At 40.9% G+C, this 18028-nt stretch overlaps 2 protein-coding genes across 3 annotated transcripts in view; both read left to right on the top strand.

Annotated features, from left to right (window-relative positions):
* Positions 1-4931: 4931 nt before the first annotated feature.
* LOC144536741 (uncharacterized) lies at positions 4932-15606 on the top strand. The gene is made up of 4 exons (XM_078280001.1): positions 4932-6263; positions 9081-9181; positions 11517-11646; positions 12690-15606. The coding sequence occupies exons 2-4, from the start codon at positions 9082-9084 to the stop codon at positions 12949-12951; spliced, it is 492 nt and encodes a 163-aa protein (XP_078136127.1). The 5' UTR covers positions 4932-6263; position 9081; the 3' UTR covers positions 12952-15606.
* A 996-nt stretch (positions 15607-16602) lies between these two features.
* rnf213b (ring finger protein 213b) overlaps positions 16603-18028 on the top strand; it is a 52643-nt gene continuing 51217 nt past the window's right edge. For both annotated transcript variants that reach the window (XM_078278575.1, XM_078278574.1), the window contains exon 1: positions 16603-16686. The gene's annotated coding sequence lies outside the window, so the exon portion shown is untranslated. The remainder of the gene's footprint in view (positions 16687-18028) is intronic.

Raw genomic sequence — 18028 nt, 5'->3', positions numbered from 1 at the left:
GCCACTTAAAGGGTTAGTTCACGTTCAAGTTGCAAAAAAAAACCCAACTGTTTTCTCACTTAGCTGTAGTTTTATTTAGCCACGCTAACAGGTAACACGTCTCTGAGATTCTGCCTTCACCTCATGGAGGTAAATGAAATCTTATTCGTGGTGCTAAGAACATTGAGATGTGGTTTTTATAGACAGGAGGTTGAAAAGAGGAGGCCGAAGTCTCCAGAGAGAGACGCATTCAAACTCCTATGTATAGATGCCACTAGTGTTGAGTGGGGAAATGTTTTTTTTTTTATTGTGAATAATTTCAGTGAACTTACGTTTAACATATTTCAGTCAGCAGTGGGTGTATAAAGGTAGTTGGTTAAAACTGGTTTCTTTTTTTTTTTAATGAGATGAATATGGGGACCAAAACTTCACTTGAGTCATGAAAAATGATCAACATCTGGCAACGAAATGTTACTTAGTGCTGCTCCACCCAAAACGCTTGGAACATTTCTTAACAAGCACATGTTCTGAAAAATCCAACACCATGATGTTTTCCTACACTGTTGTGAGGGATCTGGTACCATCATCTGTAGTCCAGAGGCAAATATGTCCACATATAAAACGCCATCTTAAAGATAAAAAAAAAAAAAAAAATCATATTTGACATATGTGACCAAAATGTTCTTGCAGGACTTGAATGCTTTTGCAATGATTCTCTTGATCATATAAAATTGGAGAATTGACTTAATATCGTGAAGAACAATTGATAACAAAAGCTAATGACACCGATGCTAAAACTAAAAGCTAACAAGCTGCAGATTTAGCATATTTCGGGACACTTTTTGAATAATCCTGACCCCTCTAGTTTAGAGTAAAAGAATCTGTTAATCTACGTCCTTGATATGTTTGCTGCTGACTGATTACGACCGACAGGCATAGGCGTAATTTGCAGGGAAGTGGGGGGGTTTACCCCCCCAAAAAAAACAAAAAAAAACCCCCAAAAACAAATCATTACATTAGTAAGACCTCGGCACCATAGCTTCTTCTTTTTTTAAGATACTTTTTTTTTTTGGGGGGCCATTTTAGGCCTTTATTTGATAGGACAGCTGAAGTCATGAAAGGTGAGAGAGAGAGGGGGGGAGTGACATGCAACAAAGGGCCGCAGGTCGGGGTCGAACCTGCGGCCGCTGCGTCGAGGAGTAAACCTCCATATATGGGCGCGGGCTCTGCCAGGTGATCTACCCATACGCCCGCATTTGCACCACAGCTTGATGCAGAAAATTCACCAGAATACAGAAAGTGAAGTCTTTGACATGCTCAACATTTCAATCTAGCTCAGAAGTGCAGATCTCTGTCGTCGGGGAAACGTTCAGAGGGCGAGGCGTCGGTTGCAGATTTAGCCATTTATGAGACGTGTGCTTCTTTGCAAGAGCTTGACAGTTATTCCATTGATGAAGTGAGACTATATTTTTTAGTTGTAGGTTCATTTGAAAATGTTTGGAGAAAAAAAAAAAAGAAGTTTGTTTAGTTTTTGCCCGGTTATATGCTTCTGTTCTTGCCCCCCTCCCGTGTGACTTCTTAAGAGCGATTAATCTGATGTCATGCTAACGGACGGCGGTTTCCTTTTGTACGTTTGCTGAGGAAGCATGCTCTCGGGCTTCCAGCCGCTCCTCTCTTTCCACCGAGCTAACGGAGGACTCTGAAAGTTGTATGCTGTTGACCTGGATTTGAAACAAAATAATAATAAAAAAAATAAAAATAAATAAAAATCAACAACAAAGAATTCTAGATAATGTCTTTGACTTGTTCCCTTTCTGGTTTTTAATCAGCAATGTCCGAACAGAAGTAGATCTCGAATCACTTTCACTTATGTTTGTATATTTAGGAGAATAATAAACGACAAAGGAGGAATTCAAATATTAGAACACTTTATTTTTTTATTGAGAACCACTTCTAGACTATACGAAGTATTTGGACACCCATCGGTTTTGTTTCAGTTTTCTTTTCATTTTTCTTTTACAAAACAACTTTCCAATGAAGCCTTCGAGGAATCTTTTAGACCAAAGTGTGCTCTCAACTTTGTGTCAGCGGTTTGTGTTTGTCCCCTTTTCCTGTTACAACATGACAATCCAGCCTGTTCTTATGAACCATTCGTTCAAAAAGCTACGGAAAGTTAAGCACTGTATTTCATAAGCATTCCACGTTTTTTTTTACCTCGGAACTGGCTTCCGAGTTCCGAGGTAAATGGAACGCACTATAATAGATGTTTTTACGTAAACAAAGAAACTTGATATGAATCCCTTAGATATTTTTAAAGAATTGTAAGTTAACCAAGAGACGCACTGAGCACGACATTTCACAAATCAACTTGTCAGAGCTCTCAGGTGGACTAACTATATAACGGAGACACGAGATGTTCAATGACTTCACACCTAGTTTGGCATTTCTGTACTTACATTTATTGTTATAAGTTACCGATACAGATATATTTGCAACAAGCTAATATTGTGCATATTGATATGTTGGTCCAGCTCTAGTTTATATCCACGACGTTCCACTTCCCGGATTGCTCCGGTGCTGCTGGAAATTACACGGCTGTCCCTCATTTCGACCGGATGTCCGTCCCCTTCCTCTTTCTTTGTGTTGGCGTTCTAACCTCCGGTGGATTTGTGAGGACTATGGTTAACTGCTCCTCAGATCTCTGCAGGGTAAATCCAGACAGCTAGCTAGACTATCTGTCCAATCTGAGTTTTCTGTTGCACGACTAAAACTACTTTTGAACGTAAACGTTCCCTTCCAGAGGCTATTTTGCAGCGCCACCGGGGCTCCTTGCAGCGCTTAGTGCCGCCCATGACAATTGTGATTGGTTTAAAGAAATGCCAATAAAACCAGAGCACGTTATTCTCCCATCCCGGAATGCTGTGGGGACTAGCCGAGAAAAACTCGGCGAAAACTCCGATTGGACAGATAGTCTAGCTAGCTGTCTGGATTTACCCTGCAGAGATCTGAGGAGCAGTTAACCATAGTCCTCAGAAACCCACCGGAATTTAGAATGCTAACACAAAGAAAGAGGAAGGTGATGGAAAATACGTGCATCCGGTGGAATTTCCTGCAGTCCCGGAGCAATCCCAGAAGTGGAACGTGAAGGATATAGACTAGGCAAAGCGGGACTAGTCCAGCTCTGGTGGCAGCACCCTCGTGCACAAAGCTAGCTTTGTTTCAGAAGCGGTTTCCTCCAGTTTGGTGTGGAAGAACTTGACTGGTCTGCACAGAGTCCTGACCTTAACCCCATCCCAACAGCTTTGGGATGAACTGGACCCGATCACCAAAAATCAATCTTGGAGTGAATCTCTGCAGCAGGATCAACATGTGGCGGAAACATTGAAACCAGAAGAGTGGAGGCTGTTAGAGCAGCACATTGATGACCATGGTTTAGGAATGATATGGTCAACCGTAGGCATCATTTACAGGGGGGGTGGGGGCCAATAATCACAACTGGCCAGTTCAACCAAAACAAACAATGTTGTGTAATTTCCTTTACATAAATAAAGACATTTGCACCATAAGTTGATGCAGAAAAATTCACCAGAATGCAGAAAATGACGTGTTTGACGTTAAAAGTTTCACTTGTGCTCCAAAGTGGAGATCACAACCCCCCCCATGTTGAACCCAAAGTTACGCCCTTGTGTTCAACAATCACATATGAGTGTTATTTTCAGGTATCCTCATACTTTTGGCCATAGATAGATACTTTATTCATCACGAGGGAAATTTTAGGCATCCAGTAGCTTAGACAACCATAACACAACAAACACACATACTCACATACTGTGTATCTCACATGCATACACATCTCTCAGTCTGGTATGGACTAACCATGTGATGCAATGACCATGATAAGGTGCTATGGTAGAGTGTGTGCAATGGTGGTAGTGCAAAAGTGAACAGTGCACTACAAATGCATGTTGTGTATTTAGATTCTTGGGAATCGCTGAAAAAGTGGACGTTTGTTTCCCTGAGACTCAAATTCAACCTAATTTTTATTTCTTTTCTACAATCAAAATATGCCGTTTGTAGATGTCTCTCTTGTAAAGTGGCCGTTATTGTCTCCAGGGTACATGCATTGATGTATTCACTGATTTTATTTCCCCTCACTGTAAAGAGATCTACCATAATCCATGTTTTACATGCGATCAGAGCAGGTGGAGTTGGGAGAACAGTGGACTGCAGATGGACAACAGATGACGAACAGGAATGTGTAAGTCAGACGTGATCGTAAAACATCATAGGCCCCTGCAGATCATGTTGCAGCGTTTTACACAATGTTTTTTTACCTGGATATGTTCTGCCCCGTTAAATGTTGCGTCTAAAGTGTTGAGAAGTGACTCCACGGACATTTGTCTTGTTACTTTGTGACGCTGAAACTCAGAGTTAAGAAGGAAAGAGTCAAAGACTTATGGACCCAGAAATATTGTTTCCTCTGAACTTTTATGATTGAAATATCATCTACAGCCCTAGTAGATCAAGCTTGGTTGCTAAAAGTTGCAATTTGGGCATTTTTAGTAATTAGCATAATTAGCTCATTCAGGGGGTCGACACCGCAGGTGAACAGGCAAAAAGAAAATCGACTATCAACATGAAACTTCCCCAGTTGATTTTTGACATTAACAAAAAAAATTATCGCAAGTTTTCTGAAATGTTATGTTAATATGCAAATGGGACACACTAAATGTCCAGAACTGAACTCTGAACATTGGATAGAGCCGGGTTTAAACATTCTTGTTTACTGTTGACATATTAGCTTACAGTCAATGGTTTTTACAGAGAGACGCGCAATGATACAAAGTCACCTTCATTCTACCTGTCAACTGCCCCAGACATTCTGCCGTGTCACCTAAATGAGCTAATTATGCTAATTACTACATTTGCCCAAATTGCAACTTTTAGCAACCAAGCTTAATTTCATCCACAAGGGCTGTAGATGATATATTTCATAGTCATAAAACCTGAAAATAACAATGAAAACCTTACAGTTGCACTTTCATTTGGCTCTTTGTAGCTTATTTAAAGGTGACCTCCCACGCGTATTTCATTACTTTGTGGTAATGTCTGAAGTTCTACCGTGGACTCCGTAACATTTGTGGATAAAATGCCTTTGTTACCTTGTTTCAAGCCATTCTAGCGTGGTATAGAAAGCCTGCAGGAAGACTCAGCTTGATTTGTGCCAGTTCTCATTAATATTCAACGAGCTAAGTTGCTTGACTCTGATTGGCTAACAGCTAGCCAATGAGAGCCTGGCTATCCGCATCCTTTACCCAGCGCAACTCATGAATAGTAATGAGCTCAGGCAACACCATGTCAGACTGACCAGCTTTTGTAATTGGCCTGACTTCTTGGCTTATTTCTTTTCATTGGCTAGAGCTGACAGAGGAGGAAGCAGTTCATTTTCACATTCACGACATAACACAAACACATGTGGACCTACCATATTTAAAAAAAAACAAGGAAAAACGGTTTTGTGTAGCAGGGCACCATTAAAGCTAATACATCTGCACTTACTTCTTGCTGTCCGGAGTTTGTACCTTCAAGGTTGAAAGCACTTAATTGGAAGACACTTTGGATCAACGCGTGATATGGTATGTTCCTTAGGCTTCATGATGCTGTTTGTTCACTAATGTTCACTCTAACTAACCTCTGAGGCCTTCACAGAACAGTTGTATTTATACTGAGATTAGGTTACACATAGGTGGACTCTATTTACTAATTAGGTGACTTCTGAAGGAATTTGTTTGCACTGGATTTTATTTAGGGGTATCAGAGTAGAGGGGGCTGAATACTTTTGCACACCACACTTTTAAAAAAAATCATTCTTCCTTCCACTTCACAATTATGCGCCACTTTGTGTTGGTCCATCACATAAAATCCCAATAAAATACATTTACGTTTGTGGTTTACGTTTCTATGACAAAATGTGGAAAAGTTCAAGGGGTATGAATACTTTTGCAAGCCTCTGTAAATGACCCGTAACGTAATGTAAAAACAACATTTCTGGGTTTCATAGGGGCCGTAAAGGCGTTTCCAGCAGACTAAATAGAAAACAGACTGATGGGAAAGGTTTCAGCAGGTTTGTGCTCAGCTTTGAAGTGCAGCCCTGACATATGATGCTCCATCTGGGATAGGAGGGGAGACTGGAGACCCCCACCCCGCCCCCTCCTCCTCTGCAGATAATACACCGTTCATCTCAGTCTTCACTGGATTATTGGACGTTGGGACTGCCAGTGCAGGTATGTTTATACATTTGAATTACTTCAGATGAAGTATTAGCTCTTTAGTTGTTGCTTTATAATGTTCAGCAGTCGTTTACTTGCACATTTTGAATATAGTTTAAGACACTTAGATATATGTATTGGTGTGTTTTAGTGGTGGAATGTAACTACTAAGTACACTTACTCCAGTACTGAACTTAAGTGCAAATGCTGAGGTACTTGTACTTTACTTGAGTCTTTTCTTTTCATGCCACTTTCTACTTCTACTCCACTACATTTCAGAGAGAAATATTGTACTTTTTACTCCACTACATTCATCTGTTACAGTAGGGCTGGGCGATTATGGAGAAAATCACATATCACGATATTGTAGTGTTGACTATTGGTGCTTTCACAAAATATTGACACAATGAGATTTTTGATAAATAATCATCATAATGTGGATATAATGACTAAGTGGGTAAAGACAAATAATAGAACAGTTACAACAGTCTGGTAAGTTCAGCAAAATGACATCACTTTACTGTAATTGCAGCCTTTAAAACCAGGAAAAGACAACACTTATGCCAAGACGATATCGATATAATACCAGCTCTATGTTACAGCTTTAGTTACTTTACACGTTAAGATGTTTGCGAACACATGTAGTTTATAAAATCTGATGTTTTATTATAAATGAAACTAGCCAACAGTATAACGGCTACAAGTCCAGCTGACATGATTAGACCATTAAACACACAACTGTTTGGATCCTTTACACTTTCTACAATGGGAGGATTTTTCTGCATTGAGTACTTTTACTTTTAATACTTTAAGTACATTTTCCTGATGATACATACTTTTACTTAAGTAACATTTTCAATGTATGGCTTTTACTTGTAACAGAGTATGTCTACAGTGTGGTATTAGTACTTTTACTAATACCAGGAAAAGAAAAAGATAAAAAACAGAATGTGTGTATGGGTATGCATAGTAGACTGTATAAAACAGGTATGCATGTGTATATGTGCCTGTAAGTATGTACTGTATATGCATGTATGTGTAAAGGCTGTTTTATGCTTCTGCGTCAACTCTACGCCGTCACTCCTTTGGGGGTTGTGACCCTTTCGGAACTCTGCGTCGAGGTTGCTTTGCATCGCGGTGCATTTCACCGCCGTAACGCTAGGGGGTGATAAGTCTGAGGTTATCTGCACGGTGTCTGCCAGCCAGTTTATGTTATGTTAGCAAGCTAACTTTAGCACAACTGCCCACAAGTACTGCTTGCTGGCGAAGTGCTAATTTCAAAACGTTACTGACATATAGATACTTTACAGACGGATAACCCCGTCATTGTAACCAAAATATGTCTGAGTTTATTTGCAAAGCTTATGTTAGTGAACTAGCATGTTGCTACCATAGACAGTATATAATGGACCAACAGATCCCGTTGCTCTGGACGGAGACCAGTGAAGGATATTAGAAGCACTTTTCCGGTGAGCAGTGAGCGTTACTGAGCAGCCTCCAACTGAGAGAGACGACGTAAATAAGTCTTCTGGTAGCTGTGCCAAGAGAAATCTCAATCTAGCAGAGACGGAGAGCGTAGGTATATGTAAGGAGATAACATAGACACAGGCTAATTATTGATCACTAAAATGCTAGTTAACATTACTAATTACACTTAAACAGCTAATGTAAGTCCAAACTGCCTGAGAGCTCTCTTGTGCCATACGTCATTCTCTACTATCAGACAGTAAGTCACAGTGGTTATGACACAATCGTTAGCCTATTTTTACAAAAAGCGTCTGCTGCTGGAGCCATAACATGAGATACAAGGTAATGGAGCCTTTTATATATTGTCGTGTTTCTTTAGAAATAAACAACGCACAAATAGAGTCTTTAAACGCTTCAGGTGTAAAGTTATTTGCTGTCAAAGTGGCGCCAAAATGAATGGCAGTCAATGGAATGCTAACGGGAGGAGATGGCATGTTAGCATCAACATTGCGGCACAGGTGCTACGCGTTCCGGGGAGAGGCTTACCCCCTTGGTTGCTACTCCCCACAGCAGGCTGCTTGAAACACCGACTATCAACACACAGGACCAGTTGACCAATCACAGTCCTTGCGGTCTGCATCGCCTTGAAGTTACACATTTTTGGAGGTGCACGTCGAGCTACGGCGGAGGGCTTGGAGGTGGGTTCGCGGCGACGCAGAGGGGTCTGCGGGGGTACGTCGTCGATTCAACGCAGTAGAATAAATCAGCCTTAAGAATACATGAATAAATAAGTGAAGCATGAAATTGTTTGTACATAGCTAAAGTAGAAACGTAGAAAAAGGGGGTAGGACCAGAACAGTTTTTTTTTTTTACTTCTTCCTCCTTTTTGAACATGGAAATCTTTATTTTAGATGAGAAGATATGTTTGCTATGTTTTTAGTTTTGTTGGTTTTCATACTTGTATTGAAATGTACATGTTCTTATTTATCTTTTATTTTTTAAATGTTCACAATAAACTTAATAAAAAAAACTTGGGTGAAGGATCTGAATACTACGGAAGAGGATTAAGGCCGCATGTGAAAAAAAATGATTGAGTTCAAAGTCAGAATTCTGACTTTTCTTTTTTTTTATGTAAAAAAAAAAAATTTGAACTTTGAAATAAAGTCAGAATTCTATTTCTTTCTTTTTTTTTTAAGATCATTTTTTTGGGCATTTTAGGCTTTATTTTCCAAAAAAAAGATTTGAACTTAAAAAAAACATCAGAATTCTGACTTTAAACTCGGACCTCAAACACATTTTTTCACATGTGGCCCTAATTGTCTACCGTAGAATATCCTCGTTCCACCACTGGTGTGTTTGTTTCAGGATGAAGACGGCTGGACTTGTGTTCATCTTATGGATGACCCTGTGTGCGGCTCAGAAACACAAACTCAGCCAGAGTCCAGAGTGGGATTACAGGATCAAAGGTTAGCAGTGAAGTAAAGACATTTGAGGTTTGGGTTACTTAAGTACAATTTTGACATACGTGTACTTTACTTAAAGGCCCTGACACACCAACTCGATAATCGGCCGTTGGACAGTCTGACGAGGTCAGTGACTCGAGTCTGTTCGGTGTGTTCCGTGCCGTCGTCTATCCGAGGAGCTGTCAGCCTTCATTTTGGCCGACCTGACATGTTGCGTCGGAGGGCGGGCAGTCGGACTCCATGACCAATCTGATTGGTGGAGTGCTAACCCGGAAATGACGAGCGGGATTAGCGAGACGAAGCCTCTCAAAATCTGACGAAAATCTTCTAAACTGACCGTTGTCTATTTTAGTAAAATATGAGATCGTATGCTGAACAAGCCGCCGTGACAGTCTGGCTTTGAATTTCCGGAGAAACCAGACCCATGTGACGCGTTCGTCCAATCATCGGCCGTCAGCAGTCGGCATCGCTTCGGTGTGTTCCGAGGTACTTTTTTTGGCCAACTCGGGGAGACAGTCAGTCCGACTGCCTTCTCTGGCGACGGTCAATATTTAATATACTTCTACTCCACTACAATTCAGAGAAATACTGTGGTATTTTTACTTTTCTACATTTAGTTTTTCCACCATGCAGGGTAAATACGTTTACAATAATTCTACTTTTGTTGTTACTGATGTAAATAACTTTGTTCCATCACTGAAGCTCATTAAAGTGCTCATATTATGTTTTTTGGCTTTTTCCCTTTCCTTTATTGTGTTATATATATTTTTTGCTCATGTCTAAGCCTAAATCCACCCCAAAGGGAGTTAGCATCCCACAGAAAAGACTGTTCATGAACTGCTCCAAACAGCTCTATTGTAGTCCAGCCTTTACTTCCGTGACCAACACGCGTCATTTAGCGTCACTTTGTAACACACGTTATAATGCTTGCCTAGCTGCTAGCGTGGCACGCCCTCAAACCAAGCTAGTTAGAGCGGAGGCCCCGAAGAGTTTAGATAGTTGCATTGCCATGTCCAGGAGAGCTCCAGTCTAGGTTGCGAAGCTGGTGTGGGTTGTTCTGCCTGTGTTTCGGGATCAGACTGGTTTCCAACATGTACGGCTGAGCCAAAAGCCATGCGGTGCTTCTCATGTCGCTTAAACTGCCTCCTCAACTCCTCCATTTGCCTCCCTTCGTCGCGTCTTAGTCCCTCCCACCGAGGAGACCCGGGAGAGACGCGAGGAACTCATCGGAGGAGAGAGGCAACGAACAAATGTGTTTTAGATGGGATGAGACGTCCTTTCCTCTTAAGCGTCACACGAATTCGCCAGCTGTTTGGGCGGAGTTTGCAACTCCTTCAGCTGCACTGCTTCCGGGAAGGCTGCTCTCTGTATCCTCGGCTGTAGCTCCTCGATGATCCCCCCTCGATGCTCGTTCTTTGGGGCAGAAATAAGAGCTTCGAGACGGCCTTCACCGAGGAGGGACAGAACAACTTCCGGTTCAGCCGAGGACCGAGCAGTCCAGGAGCTATCAAATAAGGGACATGGGATGCAGCTGCTGTAACACACGTTGTAATGCTTGAACCTGAAAATTAGCATTATATGAGGTCTCTAAAGTGCTCATATTGTGCTCATTTTCAGGTTCATAATTGTATTTAGAGGTTATATCAGAATAGGTTTACATGGTTTAATTTTCAAAAAACACCATATTTTTGTTGTACTGCACATTGCTGCAGCTCCTCTTTTCACCTTGTGTGTTGAGCTCTCTGTTTTAGCTACAGAGTGAGACATCTCACTTCTGTTCCATCTTTATTGGGAGTCGCACATGCTCAGTAGCTAGGTAAGGACTACTAGCCAGTCAGAAGCAGAGTATGAGGGCGTGCCCTGACAGTAGCTAGGTAAGGACTACTAGCCAGTCAGAAGCAGAGTATGAGGGCGTGCCCTGACAGTACCTAGGTAAGGACTACTAGCCAGTCAGAAGCAGAGTATGAGGGCGTGCCCTGACAGTACCTAGGTAAGGACTACTAGCCAGTCAGGAGCAGAGTATGAGGGCGTACCACGCTAGCAGCTAGGCGAGCATTATAACGTGTGTTCCAAAGTGACCACGTTTGTCTCTGAAGTAAAGGCTGGACTACAATAGAGCTGTTTGGAGCAGTTTGTGAACAGTGTTTTCTGTTGGAGATGGTAAGTCCCTTTGGGGTGGACTTTGGGCTTTTTCACTTTGTAAACCTATAACATGCACAAAAAAAGATAAATGACCCAATAAAGGAAAGCCAATAAGCATAAAATGAGCACTTTAAGAACTGATACTTCAGCTACTCTGTTTTTCACTTTTGGATCTTCCTGAATGTTTGTGCTGCAGCAGAGAGCGCGAACAGCAGAGGATGTGCCAACCTCACGCTGGTTCTAGACAACTGGAAATACGCCATCATGACGCAGGTCAAAGATCTGCTGCTACACGACCACAACACTGTGCTGCCCGACTACGGGCGGTGAGAAACCACTCCATATTCATCTTCTTTTCTTTTTTTAACCACATTCAAAACATACAACTCGCAAAAACCCTCCCCCACACAGCATTCCGGGATGGGAGAAAAACGTGCTCTGGTTTATTGGCATTTTTTTTAAACCAATCACAATTGTCTTGGGCGGAGCTAAGCCCTGCATAGAGCCCGGGTGCCTCTGCAAAATAGCCTCTGGAAGGAACTTGTTTTGGTGGAACATGTGAACGTTCGAAAGTTGTTTTAGTCGTGCAACAGAAAACTCAGATTGGACAGATAGTTTAGCTAGGGGAGGAAGGAAAGTAAAGGACAGAAAGAATTTGTCCGTAGAAGTTGGAAGAAAAAAAACCAAGTCCAGAGGCAAAAAAATACAAATTAAACAATAAAAACTTCACCTCTATCAAAGTAAAAGTGCAACAGTGAGGAAGAGTTTGGTTTCACTGTCTCCAATTTTTTGTATCAGATCAGTTTAATCTAACAGCTGTTAGCAGCAGCATGCACCGTTGCGAGGAGGAACCTGATGAGAATAAGAGAGAAGGGCAGAGATAGGTCCGGGGTCAGACTCCGAATAGACTTGTTGGTTGACGCATGAGTTGTTATTTCCTTGCAATATCATTTACTAAAGTTTGTTATAGACTAACTGAGCGAATCCTGTGTATTGATTTCTGGTCTACCATTCAACGGACACAACTTAAAGGTGCGGTCTGTGAGGTGACCAATTGGAGTCAGAAAGACTCTGGCAACTGGGGCCAGACCAGAACAGGTCCAAAACCTTCAGCAGCGAAAAACATTGACGAAAACATTGTTAAAGCGCCGAAAAACATCGACAAACACTTCGTAAAAAGTGACAAAGAACTTGGGGGGAAAAAACGACAAAAAGGCCGGGAAAAGTGACAAATGTCGAAAAAGAACAACTAAAATTTTGACCCAGAAAAACAAAAAGTTGCATGCTCGACAGGAAGACAACACAAGGGTTAAGAAGGAAGGAAGTTGCTTTGAGTGTGAGTAATGGAAGTTCCTTTCCCATCCCTCAGGATCCAGCCGCTGTCAGACGCCCTGGGGGATCTCTACAACGAGTTCAACGCGCTGAAGGAGCGTCTCTCTGAGCTGACGGCCAAGTTTGATGGCGTGGAGGCCTTCGTGGACGACGTGCGGTCGGGAAGGAAGCCTGCGCCGCCCCGAGGAGAACCCCGACCCCCCGGGTCGCTGCCGGGAGAGGTGCCGGCTGCAGCGCCTCCACGACGGAGAACCAGGGTGGTAGTTCGGAGAGTCAAGAAACCTGCAGGTTCATGGTGAAGCTTCGAGACAGACACAGCATCATGATGCTCTGTGGTGTGAAGTCATATGTTTATGCAGGAAATTGCTCTTTGTATAGTCTCCATATATCATGATAAGAGATGCACCGAATCCAGGATTCGGCTTCGGATTCTGCCGAATATTGGGCTTTTTGACGGGGTTCGGTTTCTGCCGAACCTTAGAATCTTCACTACACCGCCATTGAAACGGGAAGCGAAATTACGAACCCTACTATGGCCATGCCAAGACCCGCCCTTCAATAGCAGCTGGATTGGTTGGGGTTAGGCATTGACCTTGAGTGGTTAAGGTTAGGGTAGCCAATTGGGCAGGGGATAGGACCTGAACAAATCGGGTTACGTTACCTTGCGTAAGCATGGACGCCTGGCCAATAGTAGTGATTGAAGGGCGGGTCTTGGCATGGCCATAGTAGGATTCGTAATTTTGCTTACGGGAAGGTGTTTACGTAGGTGGAGTGTTCAATGCAGCAGGCTGTGAGAAAGTGAAAATGGAACTTGTGAGCAGAAAAAGTGTTGTTTGGCAGTACTTTCAGTCAAAAGAAGGCCATTCAAGTCCAGCTACATGTTCAATCTGCAATGCTGATTAGTCTGGTGGTGGCGAGGACCCTAAACAATACACAACATCACCGCTGTTACAACATCTGGTATGAAACATCTGGAAGAATACGAGCTGAGCATGAAGGAATCTACAGACAGCAGCCAGAATGCAGCAACTTCAGGTACGGCAAAGGAAGGACAGTCACTGTTTACTTCGTTAATGTGTTTACTGCGTTCATGGACTGAGGACGGGACGAGGATTCAGTATTCGGTTTCGGATTCGGCAGAATCTTAACCAGTGGATTCGGTATTCAGCCGAACCCAAAAAAATCTGGATTAGGTGCATCCCTAATCATGACAAGGGCTGCAACTAACATTTTTATTGTCGATTAATCTGTCAATCAATTGTTGATTAATTGATTGGTGGTTTGGTCTAAAATGTCAGAAAATGGTGAAATGTGGATCAGTGTTTACCAAAAAGCCCAAGACGACGTCCTCAAATGTCTTGTTTTGTCCACAACTCAAAGATATTCAGTTTGCTGTCACAGAGAAGAGAAGAAACTAGAAAACATATTCACATTTAACAAGCTGGAATCAGAGACTTTTGTACTTTTTCTTTCATAAAAAAAGACTCCAACTGATGAATTAATTATCGAAATAGTTGGCAATTAATGTAGTAGTTGACAGCAAATCGATTAATAGTTGCAGCTCTAGTCATGATCCTGTTTCCAGTGTGGAGTAAAGTTATGTTTTATGCAGGAAAATGTTCTCCAAATGAGTTCAGTTCATCAAACAGGTTTTGCTAAAGAAACTGTATGGACGGTCTCCAATAGCTCTTGCTGCAGGTGAAGTCATCCCCGTCTCTTATTAGCACTCTCATGTTGTCAAACTCTTCTTTTTTCACAGCTGTAGTTACATGACCTGTCTACATTGAAGAACGGGGACATTTCTAGATTGCATACAGTAACCCTTCAGGAAACAAGACAAATGTCTACTGAAGGAGACAATAAACAGTTAGTCTATATCTACGATGTCATAATTCGTGACGTCATTCCCAGCTCTGGCTTCCGAGTTCCGAGGTAAATGGAACGCACTATAATAGATGTTTTTACGTAAACAAAGAAACTTGATATGAATCCCTTAGATATTTTTAAAGAATTGTAAGTTAACCAAGAGACGCACTGAGCACGACATTTCACAAATCAACTTGTCAGAGCTCTCAGGTGGACTAACTATATAACGGAGACACGAGGTGTTCAATGACTTCACACCTAGTTTGGCATTTCTGTACTTAAATTTCTTGTTATTCATGAGTTACCGATACAGATATATTTGCAAATAGCTAATATTGTGCATATTGATATGTTGGTCCAGCTCTAGTTTATATCCACGTCGTTCCACTTCCCGGATTGCTCCGGTGCCGCCGGAAATTACACGGCTGTCCCTCATTTCGACCGGATGTCCGTCCCCTTCCTCTTCCTTTGTGTTGGCGTTCTAACCTCTGGTGGATTTGTGAGGACTATGGTTAACTGCTCCTCAGATCTCTGCAGGGTAAATCCAGACAGCTAGCTAGACTATCTGTCCAATCGGAGTTTTCTGTTGCACGACTAAAACTACTTTTGAACGTACACATGTTCCACCAAAACAAGTTCCTTCCGGAGACTATTTAGCAGAGGCACCGTGGCTCCGTCCGGTGCTTAGCGCCGCCCAAGACGATTGTGATTGGTTTAAGGAAATGCCAATAAAACCAGAGCATGTTTTACTCCCATCCAGGAATGCTCTGTGGACTAGCCAGACCTTCCTCCGCAGCGCTGTGGAGGAAGGTCTGGCAATGCGAGACTAAATTTGGTATAAATATCAACCTATTAACAATACTGTTAAAACAGTTAAAAGTAAGGGTATTTAAGTGAACAAAAATCAGAAGGCCCATTTAAGGTACTGGTCATTGTTGTGCTGAACTTTGTATCTTTTTTGGGAAAACAATCCCACAAAGGTGGAAACATGTTTGACTTTAATTTATTTATCCACTTATCTGTTCTCACTGACTGCTTCTGATAACCATTTTCTACATGTTTTTCTTCTTGTAATAACTGTCTAACGTCATGTGATTAAAGTACTCAACAGTATTTACACTGTAAAAAAAGTAATATTTTGCTGATTTTGCTTATTTGATTAATGTAATGAACATGCATGTGTCTTGCAATTTTTGGGTGGCATCTTCATGAATTGTATGAACAGTGTGTCATTGAATGCACTTATTGTAAGTCGATTCAGCTAAATAATGGTATTGTAAATATATTTGGAGGATATTTTTATTCATAATAAAAAAAACATTATTAGTATAGTTTATTTTAAATTTCAGTTTTTTCATTGTAACATTTTTCTAATTATTTTACATTTTTGCTTTTTCAATGTGCCTCTTTTTTAACTATATTTATGGCCTGATTATTCCTAGGAGTTTAGTTAAAAAATAAAAATAAAAAAATAAAAAATATATATATATATATATATATTTTTTTTTTAATTTAATTTTCTCTTTAGACTTAATTTTAATTATGAATACAAATATTCTCCATAAATTCACAAGTAGCCTAGGCGTACTTTAAATTGTAAATATAGCCGACTTGACTGACATTCTATCTCTGGCATCATACAATAAATCTAAAAACACAGCGTAATGTGAAATACAAAAATTAAAAAACACTGAAACCCTAAATCATTAAAAACCTGGACAAATAGGTTTTCAGACTGCCGATTTCGTGAATGGAAACTGACAACTTTGAGCACCTGAACACAGCACTAAGTTTCTTGTTCGATGAGACTCTGGGAGAAATGAAACTGAAAAGGACTTCTTCTGTTTTAGGGACAGTCAAGAAAATAGTTACTCAATCAACACCGAAAAACCTTTTAACGCAGTGTATTGTCTACTATTTTAAACCAGAACTGTGTTAAAGACGATTTATATGTCGAGTCATGTTTGACTCATGAACACGGTTCACTTAGTGAGAGTTTAGGCCGAAAGATAACCACCATCTTTAGATACGTTGATGAATTTGTTGACGCTACCTTGAAGTTACATACGGGAAGTTCCTAGCAGATAAAATAAACATTTCCTGAATCATTTCAGTAGTTGTTTGCAGACAGAAGTGCTGACTGGCCGTGCCGACTCGTCACTGAAAAGGTGAGTAAAGCTAGCATAAACCTTCAAACTTCAGACGTTTGTGTGTTAAATGCACTGCCTCACACAATGTAACTACATTCAGTTCAGGTTACAGCTGAGCAAACATCTTTAACTGATAGGTTGACACATTATAAACAGAACTTGAATATTTATTTTTTTCGTTTCGGTGATTAAATAACCTTTTTGCGTATTTTAACGATAAGTCAAACAACCTGGAATTAGCTCAGATAAAAACGAATTAGTCAGTGGTATTTATGTTTGTGTTTTATTATAGCCTAATACATATTCATTGATAATACAAATATTTGGTAGTTGCAGCCCTGGTGGTGTTTATGATAGTGTTGTATAGAGCGGCAAAGATGAATCGATTATGTCAACTATGACATTATTCGTCAACTATTTTGTCAATCGATTAATCAGTTTGAGTCATTTTTTTAATGAAAAAAGTCAAACTTGTGTGAATGCAGCTTGTTGAATGTGAATATTTCTTTGACAGTAAAATGAATCTCTTTTTAGTTGTGGACAAAACAAGACATTTAATGACGTCATCATGGGCTTTTTGGGAAACACTTATTGACAATTTTTAACAATTTTCTGACATTTTAGAAACCAAACATCTAATCGATTAAATCGAGAGAAAAAAATCGACAATAAAAATGAGTTGCAGCACTACAGTAGTTTGGTATTACAAACTAGGTGCCATAATTGAATGACTGAATAGTTTTATTTCAGTTACATTATAATAAATAAATCTGGTAAGGATGCCCCCTGGGCGCCTCCCTAGGGAGGTGTTCCAGGCACGTCCAGCTGGGAGGAGGCCTCGGGGGAGACCCAGGACTAGGTGGAGGGATTATATCTCTAACCTGGCCTGGGAACGCCTCGGGATCCCCCAGTCGGAGCTGGTTAATGTGGCCCGGGAAAGGGAAGTTTGGGGTCCCCTGCTGGAGCTGCTACCCCCGCGACCCGACCCCGGATAAGCGGATGAAGATGGATGGATGGATGGATAATAAACAAAGCACAACAATTTGTCAAAAGACATTATACATGTTTTACATGTTCGATTTTTGCACAGATTTGATCAGAATCAGCTTTATTGGCCAGGTTTGCGTAAACAAACACAAGGAATTTGACTCTGGTTAATCTTTGCTCTCAAAGTACAACACTCACTTAACATATAAAGACTAAAAACAGAAAGGACAGTAAGAAATATAAAAAAAATACTGTTAAGTATACAGTATAACAATACAATATAATTTACACATTTACAAGAAATATACAATAACAATTGAAGAGAGGGAAGAAATGGTGCAATATCAGTATGGTCTGAGATTTAAGATTTAAA

Source organism: Sander vitreus, chromosome 21, assembly GCF_031162955.1.
Source record: "Sander vitreus isolate 19-12246 chromosome 21, sanVit1, whole genome shotgun sequence".
Taxonomy (NCBI): Eukaryota; Metazoa; Chordata; class Actinopteri; order Perciformes; family Percidae; genus Sander; species Sander vitreus.
Note: the sequence above shows the minus strand (reverse complement) of the source record. Positions and strands in the feature narration are given on the sequence as shown.